General features: G+C 31.8%; 1 protein-coding gene across 6 annotated transcripts in view; it reads left to right on the plus strand.

The window, feature by feature from the left end:
• LOC148608731 (sodium- and chloride-dependent glycine transporter 2-like) overlaps positions 1-15199 on the plus strand; it is a 50256-nt gene that overhangs the window by 15781 nt on the left and 19276 nt on the right. For 5 of the 6 annotated variants that reach the window (XM_088541341.1, XM_088541340.1, XM_088541344.1 and 2 more), the window contains exons 2-5: positions 682-789; positions 2093-2294; positions 13122-13256; positions 13841-13984. In XM_088541341.1, the coding sequence (XP_088397467.1) occupies positions 682-789; positions 2093-2294; positions 13122-13256; positions 13841-13984 (589 nt within the window). Of the gene's footprint in view, positions 1-681; positions 790-2092; positions 2295-4631; positions 4708-13121; positions 13257-13840; positions 13985-15199 lie in introns of those variants that run through there. The other variant, XM_088541345.1, reaches the window with a different exon arrangement.

Genomic DNA, 15199 nt, shown 5'->3' on the forward strand with positions numbered 1-15199 from the left:
TTCAACTACTCTTCATGAAATTATTTTCACACTGTGGTCAGGCCAACACCTATGGCAATCAACAACCTTTCTCTTAATAAACTCCACACAGTGGTCAGGCCAACATCCAAAGCCATCAACTACCCTTCATGAAAAACTCTATACTGTGGTCAGGCCAACACCTATGGCAATCAACTACCCTTCATGAAATTATTTGCACACTGTGGTCAGGGCAACACCCATGGCAATCAACTACCCTGCATGAAATTATTTGCACATTGTGGTCAGGCCAACACTCATGGCATTCAACTAACCTTCATAAAATTATTTGCACACTGTGGTCAGGCCAACACTCATGGCATTCAACTACCCTTCATGAAATTATTTGCACATTGTGGTCAGGCCAACACTCATGGCATTCAACTAACCTTCATGAAATTATTTGCACACTGTGGTCAGGCCAACACTCATGGTATTCAACTACCCTTCATGAAATTATTTGCACACTGTGGTCAGGCCAACACCCATGGCATTCAACTACCCTTACATGTAGTCATATAAACAGGAACACATACCAAATATTTTCTGTTTTCTTAGCATACATGCTTCAAATTACACAAACTACTCACCAGATAATGTCAAAAATAGTCAGATCAGGTAGTTCCTGTAATATCTTTTGACTGGATGTTTGTATCTTTATAGAGGGGAACTGAGAAATACAGTCAAGAATCAGATTCTGAGAGAAACCAGAAATGGGGTGTTGCTTGGTACAAAGATCAAGAATACACTGGTCCAAGAGAAGATGATGTGGTTTGTACATATATACATGATTTTCTTGACAGCCAAACCCTAAAGTGTGACAGTACAAGTTATGTGTATTTAGAAATAATAGACTCAGATTCTGTATAATGAATAATGCAGGGGTCACATGTGATACTAATGAATCAAATTTTGAAAATATATGTAGAAGGTGTAAAGTTTTGACAACATAGAAGCTGTGGTACTGAAAAATATTGGTCATATTAGTATTTTGACCCCAGAATTCAAGGTGACACTATGTTGTCATTCAGACATCACAACTTTTCAACATTAAAATAACAACTTGAAGCCATGTACAGGTCTAAACTAGTAGCTACTTATTTATAGATGTATGAATATGTTGAAGGTTGATTGTCCGTTCATTGGCAAGACATCCCGCAGATGTTTCAAACATAAACTTCTTACAAGTAAATTTCTTTTACCGTTTTATTGAATTAAATTTCATGAGTTTTATATCCAGACAATGATACATTTTGAAGAGCTTGTTATTTTATAATTTGTAAGAGCATTTTTCACAAGATTTTGGCATGTCTTGTTTATGACTACAAACATAAATAATAGAAAAAGAAAACTATATTTTATCTGGGTTTTTTTTTCTACCTAAGCACAAAATGTATATATAAAAAAAAATTTATCTAGCCAAGCAACAAGATGACAGTAGGAAAGATTAAGGTATAGAAAGTTTTCTTTATAAGATTGATAAAGATTTTTTCTTTCCTTGGTATTTTTTGTGTATTTATGATAATGACCATTGAATGCTGCAGTATTTTGCTCTACATGGCTTTCAAAAATATTTGATAATTTCACATTAATAGGAATAGTAAGAAATGCTGGTTTATTTTTTTCAAAATTTGATTTTATACTAAGCAGGAATTACTTTTTTAGGTGGACAAGGTTTTGTAACTTAATACATTTAGTGATTCAAAAATAAGGATAAAATAAAGACATATTACATTAGAGAAGACAGCAAGTCATTTTGTGATTTAAAACAATGTCTTCTCATTTTTTTTTTTAAAGTAAAATCTGAATTTTTAGTGTGGTGATGGCATGACCAAATAAAGGTGGAATGAAAGGTAATAGTGTTAATGCCTATTGATATACTTGTAGTGCCAAATAGAATAATTATTGATGAGTTTGAATTCCAAATTAGTGTGATAACAAATGTACCAAGTGAAAAGCTCATGATCTATGTAGTCTCCCTTCTCATTGTTGTAAGCCCAATGAATTCATGCATCTGTGTTGACACTGTTTTCTCATATAATCTGCTTTGTATAATGCCATTCTTATATTTTAGAACCCCAATGAATCGTTGGTTCAGGAAGTTTCTAGTACAGCTGTGTTGACTCCGCTTGATGATGATTTGGTTGGTGAAGAACCAAATGAAGAGAGAGACAATTGGTCAGGCCGATTGGACTTTCTCATGTACTTACTTGGTTACTCAGTAGGTCTGGGCAATGTGTGGCGTTTTCCTTATCTGGCCTACAGCAATGGAGGAGGTAGGTAGTAAGAAAGATTAGGGTGTTAACACAGCAGCTTATCTGCTAGTAGGACATATTCTTACTGAAGAATGTCAGTTACCAACAATCATTAGTTAAACTCTTTAATACTGATTGTGTGTGGGAAGTTCTGGTCATAATACACACCCATGGTAGTAGATGTTAATTTTTCTGTCCTACAGTAATGGAATGGGGGAGAAATTCCATCATGTTACTTTTGGCTACTCATCTATATCTTACAGTGATGGAGAAGAGGATAGTCCATCTGGATACTTGGGGATTCACAGTGGGTCACATATGAAGGAGGTACTTCAAATCTTAACATCTTTGTGTTAATGACATAAATGCCTAGATCTATATGCAAACAATGTACATGGTTCTGTAAGTACAAAACAAGTAGTTTGCCTGTATACCTCTCTCTTTAAGGCTTATTGTAAACCGTAGTGATACAATATTTGAGACAATAGTTCAACCATTTCTATCTGCTTGAGTTTCTCTACAATAATCAAAGTAAATATACATTTATTGAGTTGAATTATGGTTTATCTTCATCTATTACTGGGAAAATTACTCCATTCAGAAACACTTCAAAATGTTCACATATTTGGAAGGAATTATTCAGTTAGAAGTCTGCTAATGATATTTCTCTGATGTTTAGAATTTTTCGGAACAATGCTTTTTTATTGCTTAAATTCAGCTCTTTTTGTTTGTTTCGTAAAATGAACTTTTAAGAACTTTTTGAGAATCAAATGGACATAATAAACCTATAAGACATTTTTACCCATACTCATCTTGCCCTTTAAGATACTGATGAACTGGTTCGTAATGTCATTTCATTGAGGATAATTAGTCATTTATCTTGTCAGTTAGTTGGTCATTTATAAAAACGAAATTAAAAAAAAAAATAAATGGGACACAAAGTCATACAGAGTAGATAAATTAAATCCAGTCAAATAAAAGAAAAAAATAACAGTTATATTCAGTGTTCTACTAATTTTTAAATTTAAGGTTTCCACAGGAAAATTATTGATTAAGATTAACTTTCCCACAAAAAAGTATGTTTTCTGAACTTGAATCCTTTTAGAAATTCAAGTTTCTACTTGTCAAAAGGAAAGGTAAAATGATAAACAACTTTCTAACACCAAAATTGCACTTGTCAAGTAGGACAGGAAAAAGGAATCATAGAACGCACCTATATACATGCCCGTAGGCAGGAATTTGTGAGGGGGGGGGGGTTCCATCGACTCACGAAGCGTATAAATCTTGACTCTAATAGTCAGACTTTAATCTAAATGCAGAGTTTAATAGTGCTTGTTGGTTTCTAAAGGGGTTCTTCTGAACCCTTCGAACCCCTCTGGCTACAGGTATGATATATTTAGTATTTGTAATACAATGACTAATATTTTGTCAAGTGATTAGGGTTAATCTACATACCTGATCACAATGTGGCATAAGTTATTAAAAAAAGATTATATGAGTAGTTTGATTTTCTGTGAAATATTTAAGAGGCAATGATTTGAAAGACCAATGAAGTAAATAAAAAATTGTTTGAAAAAAATAGAAAATATCCATCATTTCTCTTCAGTTTTGGTTTTATGTTTAAGTTTTACACAACAAACAAAACCACAAATGGTTGTAGTTTATTTGATAAATAATGGTATTAACACTACTTGAGCAATATGGGCCTTAGTATGTGGCTTTAAATGCTTTCATTATTCTTAAATCTAACTACAGGTCAAAAGTTCAGGATTAGTATTGAAAAGGAAAGTATGGAGGGCTGTTTGTGTTAGACAAATTATAGGGTGCAAAATTTAAATCCATTGAAGATTGCTTCCATTTTTATTGTATTTATTCACTAGTCTTTGATGGAATGATTATTGTATACTGCTGTCCCTCTGTTCATCCACATGTCACAACTCAGAAGATGATTTCAAGCTTATGATTGATTCACATTGTTCAGTGCTTGTCTTTAACCACTAGCCTGGGGCAATTAAAAATTGATTCAGGCTAGTGAAATGATGTGTACTTTTCTTGTTTCTGGCTAGTTGAATTCTATACAGTCCTCTATTATTTGGGCTAGTTGTTTAGAACTTTAAAGGAAAGGACTGATTGTTGGCCTTCAAAATATTGTTCTCCATACTTATAGTCTCATTTTTTTCTTAATAGAGTAATTGTCTTTTAGTACATGTTGTGGGTCTGGACTATCAAAACTGTGTATCCTAAGTGACTGAAATTACAATCGCAAATTTATTTTTCAAGGCCCTGTTATATAGTCTTGAAATGCAACTCTAGGGGGAAAAAATGTTAAAAGGTTTCAGTAATTTTTTTTTTTTTCAGAAATAAAAAAAATTACTTGTGGCTAAAATAAAAGCGTGAATGTTTATAAGAGAGGATGTAGTAGTAACTTTGCTAGGTATGCTCCTTATAAGTCAGGTGAGGTATATGTCAAAGTAATTTGGATTCTTGTCAAATATTTAAGGTTAATTAATTGTGTCACAATGTCTTATTACTAGATTTCTATATGTTTACCTACTTGTACTGATATATCCCAAGCTTCTTGAGTAGATTGACCAGCTCCCACTTTATTTCTAATTTCTTATATATATTTCTATGTCTACCCACACATTTTAGATTCCATATTGTTCACCTTAAGTAGTCTGTTGTGACTTTATAAAATGTCATAAGGAAACAGATTAATGTGATGTGAGAGATTAAGAAAAAAGCTTCCCCAGTACAAGGTCATTCTATCACTTTCTATTGAACCACCTATTTATTTAGTAATTCTTTGTTACAGAAATGACTATTTTTCCGTTTTTTTTAACGGAATTCCGCTATTTAAAATCTGGAGTTAATCGTTATAATTCGTTTTTTTTTACCGTATATTTACTTCTGATTTTGCCAATTTACACACTGTTTACCTCATAAAATCATTGTTAATCAGTCTGTCTGTCTGCTCATCATATTGTAACCCCAAAAAGTATTTTTATTACTTTATATTTTAACAGACCTGATAATATAGCAAGACCTGAAAAGATCTAATTCTATTTAAATTTGTTTAATACATGGAACAAAATGATTTTCCCATGGGGTGGATTTCCTGTTCATTATAGACCAATGATCTGGTACATGAAATCTGGATTTTATAAAGCTGTAACAACTTGATATTACAAGGTGAAAGTATTAAAATCTTAGGTATATGTAAAGAACAATATCCTGTTTATATGCAGCATTAATTAATTACCTAACTAAAATCTACATGAATATTTTAGGAAAGGTACATGTCAAATGTCCTGAGAAGTTAAAGTTGAAGGGGTTTGCCTGAATTTCTGTCAGCATATTTTGTTTACTATATTGAGTACATAGGTAACTTCGTTTCATCATCAGTGTCTACATTTAGGTCATGTTTTGGGACTTTGATGTATTTGAATCATCTTGATGCTGATGCTTCAGTATTGTTTGCAGATATATTGTAAGAGTTAATTACCCTTGAAAAAGGGGAGTGTTACCAGAACATTTATTTTGTAATACACTTCTTTCAAAAACTGTTGCCATTAAAGTTGTCATATTCATTAGATTTTCTTGTGACAGACACTGACAGACAGACCACTCATAAATTTGAAAGTAAAGAAACTACTTGCAAAGTATCAGTTTCTTAAATGGATTTTTTTTTGTTCTTTAGTTAGCTTGTTCTATTACAACCACTGTGGCTATTTACTTCTACCAGTAATAAAATACAATGTCAGGCATGTCATGGCTAAATAATGGTCTGAAACAGAAATTACTAGAGTGTAGTTGTTAGATAAAAAAGTACTAGGGTTATTGTTATGATGAGAGTGCTGTGTGCTCAGTCTTTTCACTAGGGTGATTGTTATGATGAGAGTACCATGTACTCTGTCTTCTAAAAACCATAAGCTTTCTGTCCAGTTAAGTATGTTGATGAAACAAGATTTCAAGTGTTCCTGATTTTAGTTTCATGTTTTCTAAAGGTTACTTACTGTCTGATGAGGTCAATAATAAAAATAGGTTCTATAATAATAGAGGGTACTATGATTATACAAAGGGGCGAATGAATAGTGTTCTGTAAATTTCAGTTGAACCTCCAATTCTAACTCATCTTTGTCAGGGACATTACAAAATATGTAGCAATAAACTGTGGTTGTATTATATTGTTAAACATCAAAGGACTACTCAGATGCATTTTAGTGATTTGAGCTCAAGAAACTAAAGTTCTGTGATTTCCTGAAATTTTCATCTCGAGTCCAAGTTTTACCCGTCATTAGAGATTGTTAACTTCCTACAAAGTTTTGTTTTAGTTCAGATAATGTTCATTTACATTCATATTATAGGCAGTTACTATTTATTTTATTTAAATAAAAAGACATTCAGCATTTCAGTTTTCAATTTTCGTTATGCATTTAAATTTGTCATTCCCTTCAAACACACAAGTTTGAGTTCTCCAGAAATATAAAGTTATTTACATTGATTATATAAGAGTTAACATTGTTATTGTTTGAGAAAGTCCTAGTATTTACTCATCTGCCATGTGAAGTCAAGCCAGCAAAGGTTGACTCTACTTATTTGAAGTCATAACTTATTTTATGGTTTAGTCATCAGTTGTCTTGTTGAAATCATGGTCTATGAATGAATAACACATTCATTATTGATTAGTTACAATGTGATCTAAAAAGGTGTGTAGAACAGAACATTTTCCACATTGAAGTATATTTTGAATGTTTCTTTTACCAAAAGGTATTTAATCAGAATTATATGGGCATTTGAATCCGCATACAAAGCATTAAAAGGATTACACTCTTTACTAAAAGTTACATTAAAACTAGGGATTTAAACATGTCATGCTTAATACTATCATTTTTACCTATCAAGTTTCCTTTACTACAAACAAATTTCATTCATAAAATTGTAATACAACTTTTCATGTTTCCCATTTAAATTAACAACAAGATCTATTCAGTGGGTACCCATAACAGAAATATTGTTTATTTACACCAAGTAAACAATTCTTTGATATTAGGTTGCCAAAATACTCAGTGTTGTTTTGGTCAATACTTCAATAAATTGGGTATGAAGGAGATAATTTGATCTAATTATAAATATGTATGGGTGTATTAGAAAAGAGAAAGGCATCCTATATTGGGTTCAATAAAGAAATAAGGTCACCTTTAATTGTTACGTAACAAATGCTTTTGTCCTTATTAGAATATAATACATCTGTATAATAAGCATTTACCTATTGTTAATCTTCTTTGTAAGCATTTCTCATAGCACTTTATTTAAGATCTTGTCAATTTGTTGTTGACCTCATTTCAGACGTTGACCTTACCAGAAGACTTTCAGTGTGGGTACTTTGCAAGCTTGTTTTCTTTACATTTAATGGGACTTGACTACAATACAGTCTTCCCAAAAGTCATTCAATTTCTTATTGTTCCCCAAAAGGTTGTGATTTCCTTTCACTAAAGACTGGATTTATTCTTCAACATATAAAAATTCTTGCATAACATTTTGTCTTAAGCAACTTACTGTTAATTTTTTTTATGGTGTTATTTGTACTTCAAATATCCCCACTATGTGGCCTTTTAAATTTGTCCATAAACATTGTTCATTATTATAATTACATTGAACTTGGCAAACAGTTATGCCCTCATAAATCTGTCAATTTACAACCATAAAATATTTTTCTGAAAAGCTATCAATCCTGTTATAAGCAGATATAAAGATTTGGCTGTGTTACTAAAGTTCATGTTTTGTTCTATTTGGAGTAGAACTTGAATAAATGACTCAGTTATGATTTTGGCAAAGAAAGAATGGATTAAGTTGTAAATATCATTTATTATACAAACATTTCTTCTATAGAACCATGTCATATCAATAAAATAATGGATATAAAACCTTTGACATATCTTTTGTGTGTTTGCCATTTTTTATCATCAGGCCAGAAATTCCCAGTTATTTTGGTTGCTCCATGATAAAATGTAGATTTATACCTTCTTTGCTGAATCTTGATTGCTTTGGTGTTATGTAACATCAGAAACATGCCAAATGATAAATACCGATAATGAATCTTGTTTACTGTCCTGATATAAGTACTCGAAAATTGCTCTTCACAAATGAATGTGGTTACCTAAGTTCCAATGCAGTATATCAAATGTTATTTAAAAATTAAGCCAGCCAAGTGTTTCCTATCAATGAAATTATAATGTCAGTGCTTAAAATTACTGATAAATTAACATTCCTATTTCATGGTTAATTTCTAGTTGAATGTGAAAGAACTAGTCTAGACTAGTAAGTTTTGAACAATTGATATTTAATTTTGTATGTTGGTCATGAAAGAACCTGATCTTGGATTGATATACACCCCTTGATTTTTGAAGTGTAAACAATAATAGTTCAAGAGGTCATTCAATTTATGTTTAAGTGACGTAATAGTAATTAATCTGTTTGTCCTTGATACCCAGTGTTTGTGTAAATGCTTGTTATTGTCTGATTCTTTGTTAAGGAGCATTTCTTTTCATCAGCATGTTTTTCTATGAAATCTTAAATTATTGATATAGGACATTAACATTATAAACAAACAACACCACCTTAACCAGCTGTTACTAGATAGGAACATGGTGTATTTTATACTTGAATGAATATAAATTTGAATTATATTTTGATTGATTCCACAATTAGGCTGACCGTGGAGTTTCTCAGGTCATTAATGGACAGCTCATAAAGGCCCAGTTTTTGGCGAAAACTTACGTAAAAAAAAACTTTGTCAAAGTTACAATTTACATAATCCAGGTTTAGTAATTAGAATCAATCAAATTGGCAGGGAAAAAATCGAGCACCTGATTTTTGTTTATTTATTTACTTTCCGAAGACTCATTTTGATCGGTCATATTCCATCAAAGGCCATCAAAGTTTGTCAAAGTCCATCAAATTCTAGGCTACAAAACGAGGGGTTTTATATATGGAATTCTAGGGAACAAAACCTACCAGTATTTTTGAAGTGTTAACAATAATATATTTTTAAAATTTTTAAGTTTTAAATTAATTTCAAGACTGGAAGGTCCTGGACTGTAACAAGTTTCAAATCACTGAAATGAAAATCCTTAATTATCAGTTGTAAGGGATAGAGGTCCAGGACCGAGGTAAATAAAATTTTATTGGTCTTAGGTCAGAAATTTAGGGTTCTGGACTTCATACTACCACTAATTTGAATCCCAGCATATTAAACTTTGTTTTTGCTTTAATTTGACAAAGTAAACCTTAACATATGTAATATAGAGACTGTGGTAAAGCTACTTCTTCTATGTATATTCATATCTATAATTTTTTCAAATTTGTGTAAATCTGAACACTTGTGTTCCATTAATCAGAATTAATTTCTATAACATTTTAGTGATAGGTACTGACAAACAGGATTGAGATGTGCAGAGTCAAATGTTTGTACATAAATGTTAGGAACACCTTTTAAATCATCTTATTTAAAAAAAAAAAAAACAAAAAAAAAACATTGCAATATATGAATTTGACAATCATTCATGTCTCTAACTGTAAACATGGATTTAACCTTTTTTCTAAAAGTCCTTGAGTGGTTTACTGAAGGACTTTTATTTCGTCTTATAAAAATAACATATGTAATGTATTGCATCATCTTTGTTTACAAACATGCCGACTTGATAGTGATGTATTACTTTATGGATTGGCAGTGTGACAGATTGTAGGGATCAGTTGTTTCACAGCTTCTATAATTTATGTGTGTCTTTAATAACATATTGATTTTGGATTGGTTACACAGGTTTAATATAATAAAGAATACAAACCAATAATGCTGTAAATGTTTTTTTTTTCATGTCTTATATTGGTGTCCTGATACAGACCAATAATGCTATGAATGGTTTTTTTTATGTCTTCATTCTTTATTGGTGTCGTGATAATGGTTTCTGATGAATTAATGAATAATTTGTGATTTCAATCATATGTTTCAGTTCAACTATATTTGTGAACCAATGTTTACCCATAACAAAAAGTATTTAGAGAAATTACTTAACTTTCACTGTTCTTCATCATCAGTTATTATTTAAAAAAAAGTATAGGAAAGCAATTAAAAGGAAAAGAAGCATTATTCTAACAAGATGTACATTCGGTAAACGGACGGAAAGTCACAGGACAAAAAGTCACAAATCATGAATAGGACCAAAAGTCACAGGAAAAAAAGTCACAATTTTAGTAGGACAAAAAGTCACAATACTTTATATAGCACCATAGACATTTTATACAAAACAATAAACAAACAACAATATAAGCACAGAAAGTCAATAAATAAAAAGTTTTGCAAGGTTTTCTTTAAACACACAATATCACTTTGAGCATTTTGTTTAAACACATGAGTTCATTTTCACTATTGTCACTGTTTTAGCAAACACTGTTGAAAGTCTATTTAGTTAGAAACGTCTAACTCTGCACCTGCAGCTGTAGTACGTCAATTAGCACAATTAGATTGTTGTTTTAATTAGTACATGCAGGTCTGTCCAGATGTTCATGCTTTTCCTTGGAAGCCATACATCTTTAAAATGACACATTGATTGGTCAAACAAAACTCACAACTTTCACTATGCCCCTCCTATCAATTCATACAGATTTTGTAGCACATTCATTGGTCATAAAAAAACTACTGGAAATTTCACTTCTACAAATGTATATCCAACAAAAAAGAAAAAAAATAATACTTCAAAATCTTAATACCTTTTTCATAAAAATTAAATATTTGCCTGTAAACTTTAGCAAAACTCTTATTATTTTACCGTAATTGAAAAAAAAATACAAAACGAAAAATTAATCCCCCCAAAAATAAAAAAATAAAAAAATTCTATTCCATATTTGCCTTAAAAATTATCAACATTTTATGATTTGTGACTTTTTGTCCTGTGACTTTTTGTGCTCAATTTCCACTGTGACTTCTTATCCTGTGACTTTCCATCCTACATTCATACATTCATTCCTAATAAAACCCCAAAGAAAAGAAATCCCACAAATAAATGGTGAGAGTCCACTACTGCATTGGTGCATCACAATCTCTTCAGTTATGATCTTGAAATTAATACCGCATCCACATTTGTGTTTCCATTAATTCCTCAACTAGCTAAACCAGAAGATGAAAATGGAATATGACATCTTACACAATCATACGGGCATGTGTCTTTTTGATAACTGATATGATGTGAAATGATGTAAAAATAATATGATTAACTTATTTCAAAAAAAAATTGTATGGTAAATATTACAAGCAATGAATTTAAAAAGCCTTTATTAAGGGGAGGTAATTGACAAAAAAATATTCTAGAGAAATGTAACAAATTATAAAGTGTTATATTTTACCCTGTATATAGCTATATGCTTACTATTACACAGACGTGTCAGCTACTTCCTGTATGTTGTCACTATTACACAGATGGACAACCATGCCAATCACATATCCAGTATATTTCAAATGATTAGCCAATGGATTGATGTGATTTAATTGAATGATTAATTAGATGTCCCAATTAGTAAATGTACACAAATAAGCTTGAACAAATTATAACATTAAATTTTCATGTAAAGTTTTCTGATAAGGTTTTCTGTAGAATATATATTTTGTCTTCCTGACTGTAACACTCTAGGGGACAGTGTAGAATGTTTATACTGTCTGCCTGACTGTTACACTCTAGGTGACAGTGTAAAATATATATATACTGTCTTCCTGACTTACACTCTAGGGGACAGTGTAGAATATATATACTGTCTTCCTGACTTACACTCTAGGGGACAGTGTAGAATATATATACTGTCTTCCTGACTTACACTCTAGGGGACAGTGTAGAATATATATACTGTCTTCCTGACTTACACCCTAGGGGACAGTGTAGAATATATATACTGTCTTCCTGACTGTTGCACTCTAGGGGACAGTATAGAATATATATACTGTCTTCCTGACTTACACTCTAGGGGACAGTGTAGAATATATATACTGTCTTCCTTACTTACATTCTAGGGGACAGTGTAGAATATAGATATACTGTCTGTCTGCCTCTAACACTCTAGGGGATAGTGTAGAATATATATATACTGTCTTCCTGACTTACACTCTAGGGGACAGTGTAGAATATATATATATACTGTCTTCCTGACTGTTACACTGTAGGTGACATTGTAGAATATATATACTGTCTCCCTGACTTACTCTCTAGATGACAGTGTAGAATTATATACTGTCTTCCTGACTGTTACACTCTAGGTGACAGTGTAGAATATATATACTGTCTCCCTGACTGTTACACTCTAGATGACAGTGTAGAATATATATACAGTCTTCCTGACTTACACTTTAGGTGACAGTGTAGAATATATATACTGTCTTCCTTACTGTTATACTCTAGGTGACAGTGTAGAATATATATTCTGTCTCCCTGACTGTTACACTCTAGGGGACAGTGTAGAATTATATACTGTCTTCCTGACTGTTACACTCTAGGGGACAGTGTAGAATTATATACTGTCTGCCTGACTGTTACACTTTAAGGTTCAGTATAGAATATAGTCTTCCTGACTATTACACACTAGGGACTCTGTAGAATGCCTGACTGTTGCACTATAGGGGACTCTGTAGAATACATATATACTGTCTTTCTGACTGTTACACTCTAGGGGACACTGTAGAATACATATATACTGTCTGACTGTTCCACTCTTGGGGATACTGTAGAATATATATATTTTTTTTATGGAATTTAACTAATAACTTGCTTTATTTTGATTAATTGTGTAACAATATGTTTCCAGGTGCCTTTGTGTTCCCCTTCATCTTGATGTTGTTCCTACTTGGTATACCATTGATGTTCTTAGAGCTAGCATTTGGACAGTTTGCTGCCCTGGGTCCTGCTGTTATATTTGATAGATTCTGTCCTTTGTTTACAGGTAAGTGACATGTGTGCATCATATTGGTGTAGATAGTATTGTAGCAATATTCTCTCAAAACCATTCTCCTATCGGTTACAGAATCTATATTAGTCATCACCATAAGAATTCAGTTCACAGGCCTGAAATGCCAATTTCCAGTTTTTGTATTGGCCTATAGTACCTTATTTTAATTGCTGGGCCATCATCTTTTTTTGCTAGATTTGGGCCTTGAATTATTGTATATAATCAGTGAATCTGATAAATAGAGGGTACACTGACTGTTGATAGATATGTTTATATCATTTAATCAATAAATATTTTTTCTCTAACCAGGACTAGGTTATTGGATGATATGTTTCTCTGTATAGATAGCCTTGTATACTATGAAAGTACTATTGATCGTGGAGTACCAATTTTCGTAGATTTCGTGGGTAGGCCAAACCACAAAATTTGGTTCCCAACGAAAAAAAGATTTCCATTTATGTGTATACTGAAAATTAAAGAATCCACGAACTTGTGTTTCTTTCCTAATCCACAAAAATTGGTATCCTCAAATTAAACTACTTTCACAGTACATCATTTAAATAATTTTTTTTTTCCAGGACTAGGATTTGGGATGATATGTATCTCCGGCATGGTAGCATTATATTATACAGTTATTATTGGATGGTGTATACTTTACCTGTTTATCTCATTCACATCAGTTTTACCATGGGAAGAATGCCATGCAGAATGGGCAACACAGTGTAAGTCAGCAACAATGTCCATTCTCTTGTTTTGTTACTTTTGCTCTTGATAAAAGTAAACCAACCTCATTGGACAGACTGAACAAAAATACACGTTTGTGAATTTAGAAATTTGTACAAGATAAAATTTAGAGCTTTCTTTTATGAAAGAGTTTTACAAAATGAACAAGTTGCTTTGAATCTCCCTTGCTGACTAATCTTCATCTTCAAAAAATTAAAGGTAAATGGATATGATTAATGTGATAATACTTCAGAGGTTTTGTCTTAGATTAAGTTGATAATACTTCAGAGGTTTTGTCTTAGATTAAGTTGATAATACTCCAGTTTTTGTCTTAGATGTTCTGATTTTTACTCATAGATTATGTTGGATGAACATTCTTCAGAATTTTAAATTTAAAAAAATATTGACCATGAACTTGATTTTGAGAAAATTAATATTAGTGATTTCTTTAATAAAAATTATTTGGAGAATTTTGTATGTTTCCACATCAATTATTTATTCCTAGAATTTTTTTTAAAGAATACTTTTATGAAATTCTGTTATTAGCTCACCTAGACAAAGGCCATGTGAGCTATTGCCATCACTTGGCCCATCGTCATCGTCGTTAACAATTATACAAAACTCTTCTTCCTGAAACTACTTGATTAATTAGAACCAAACTTGGTCTGAATGTTCCTTGGGGTATACTCTATATAACTGATGTGGGGATGTTTGATTCGTAAAAAAATATGGCCGCCATTACTAAAAATAGAACATAGGGGTCAGACAGTAGTTTTTTTGCATATATCTCCTAAACGGTTAGGTTTAGCTGAATTCTGACATGGGTGAAAGTGTTCAGCATGATGAGATCTATCTTTGGTCAAATTTTGGTTTTAACCGTTAAGCCATGTCGGAGTTATTGCCCTTTTTTAACAATTTTTGCTATTTTTAATGTTATTTCTTTCAAAAATCTTCTCCTCTGACACTACTTGACCAATTGAAACCAAATTTGGTACGAATGTTCCTTCGGGTATACTGCATAGAACTGATGTGGGGATTTTTGATTTGTCGAAAAAACATGGCCGCCGTTACGTAGACACATATCCTTTGCTACATTTAGTGATACAATATAAATGTACAAAATAGCATACTATTTTTACATAGTGAGATATTAACTGGTATATTTGGATTTTAATCAGATTTCAGATATCTCTTGTGGTTTTTTAGTTATAAGA

The sequence above is a fragment of the Perna viridis genome, chromosome 8, assembly GCF_037379345.1.
Source record: "Perna viridis isolate PV_CMFRI_1.1 ecotype Kerala chromosome 8, ASM3737934v1, whole genome shotgun sequence".
Lineage (NCBI taxonomy): Eukaryota > Metazoa > Mollusca > Bivalvia > Mytilida > Mytilidae > Perna > Perna viridis.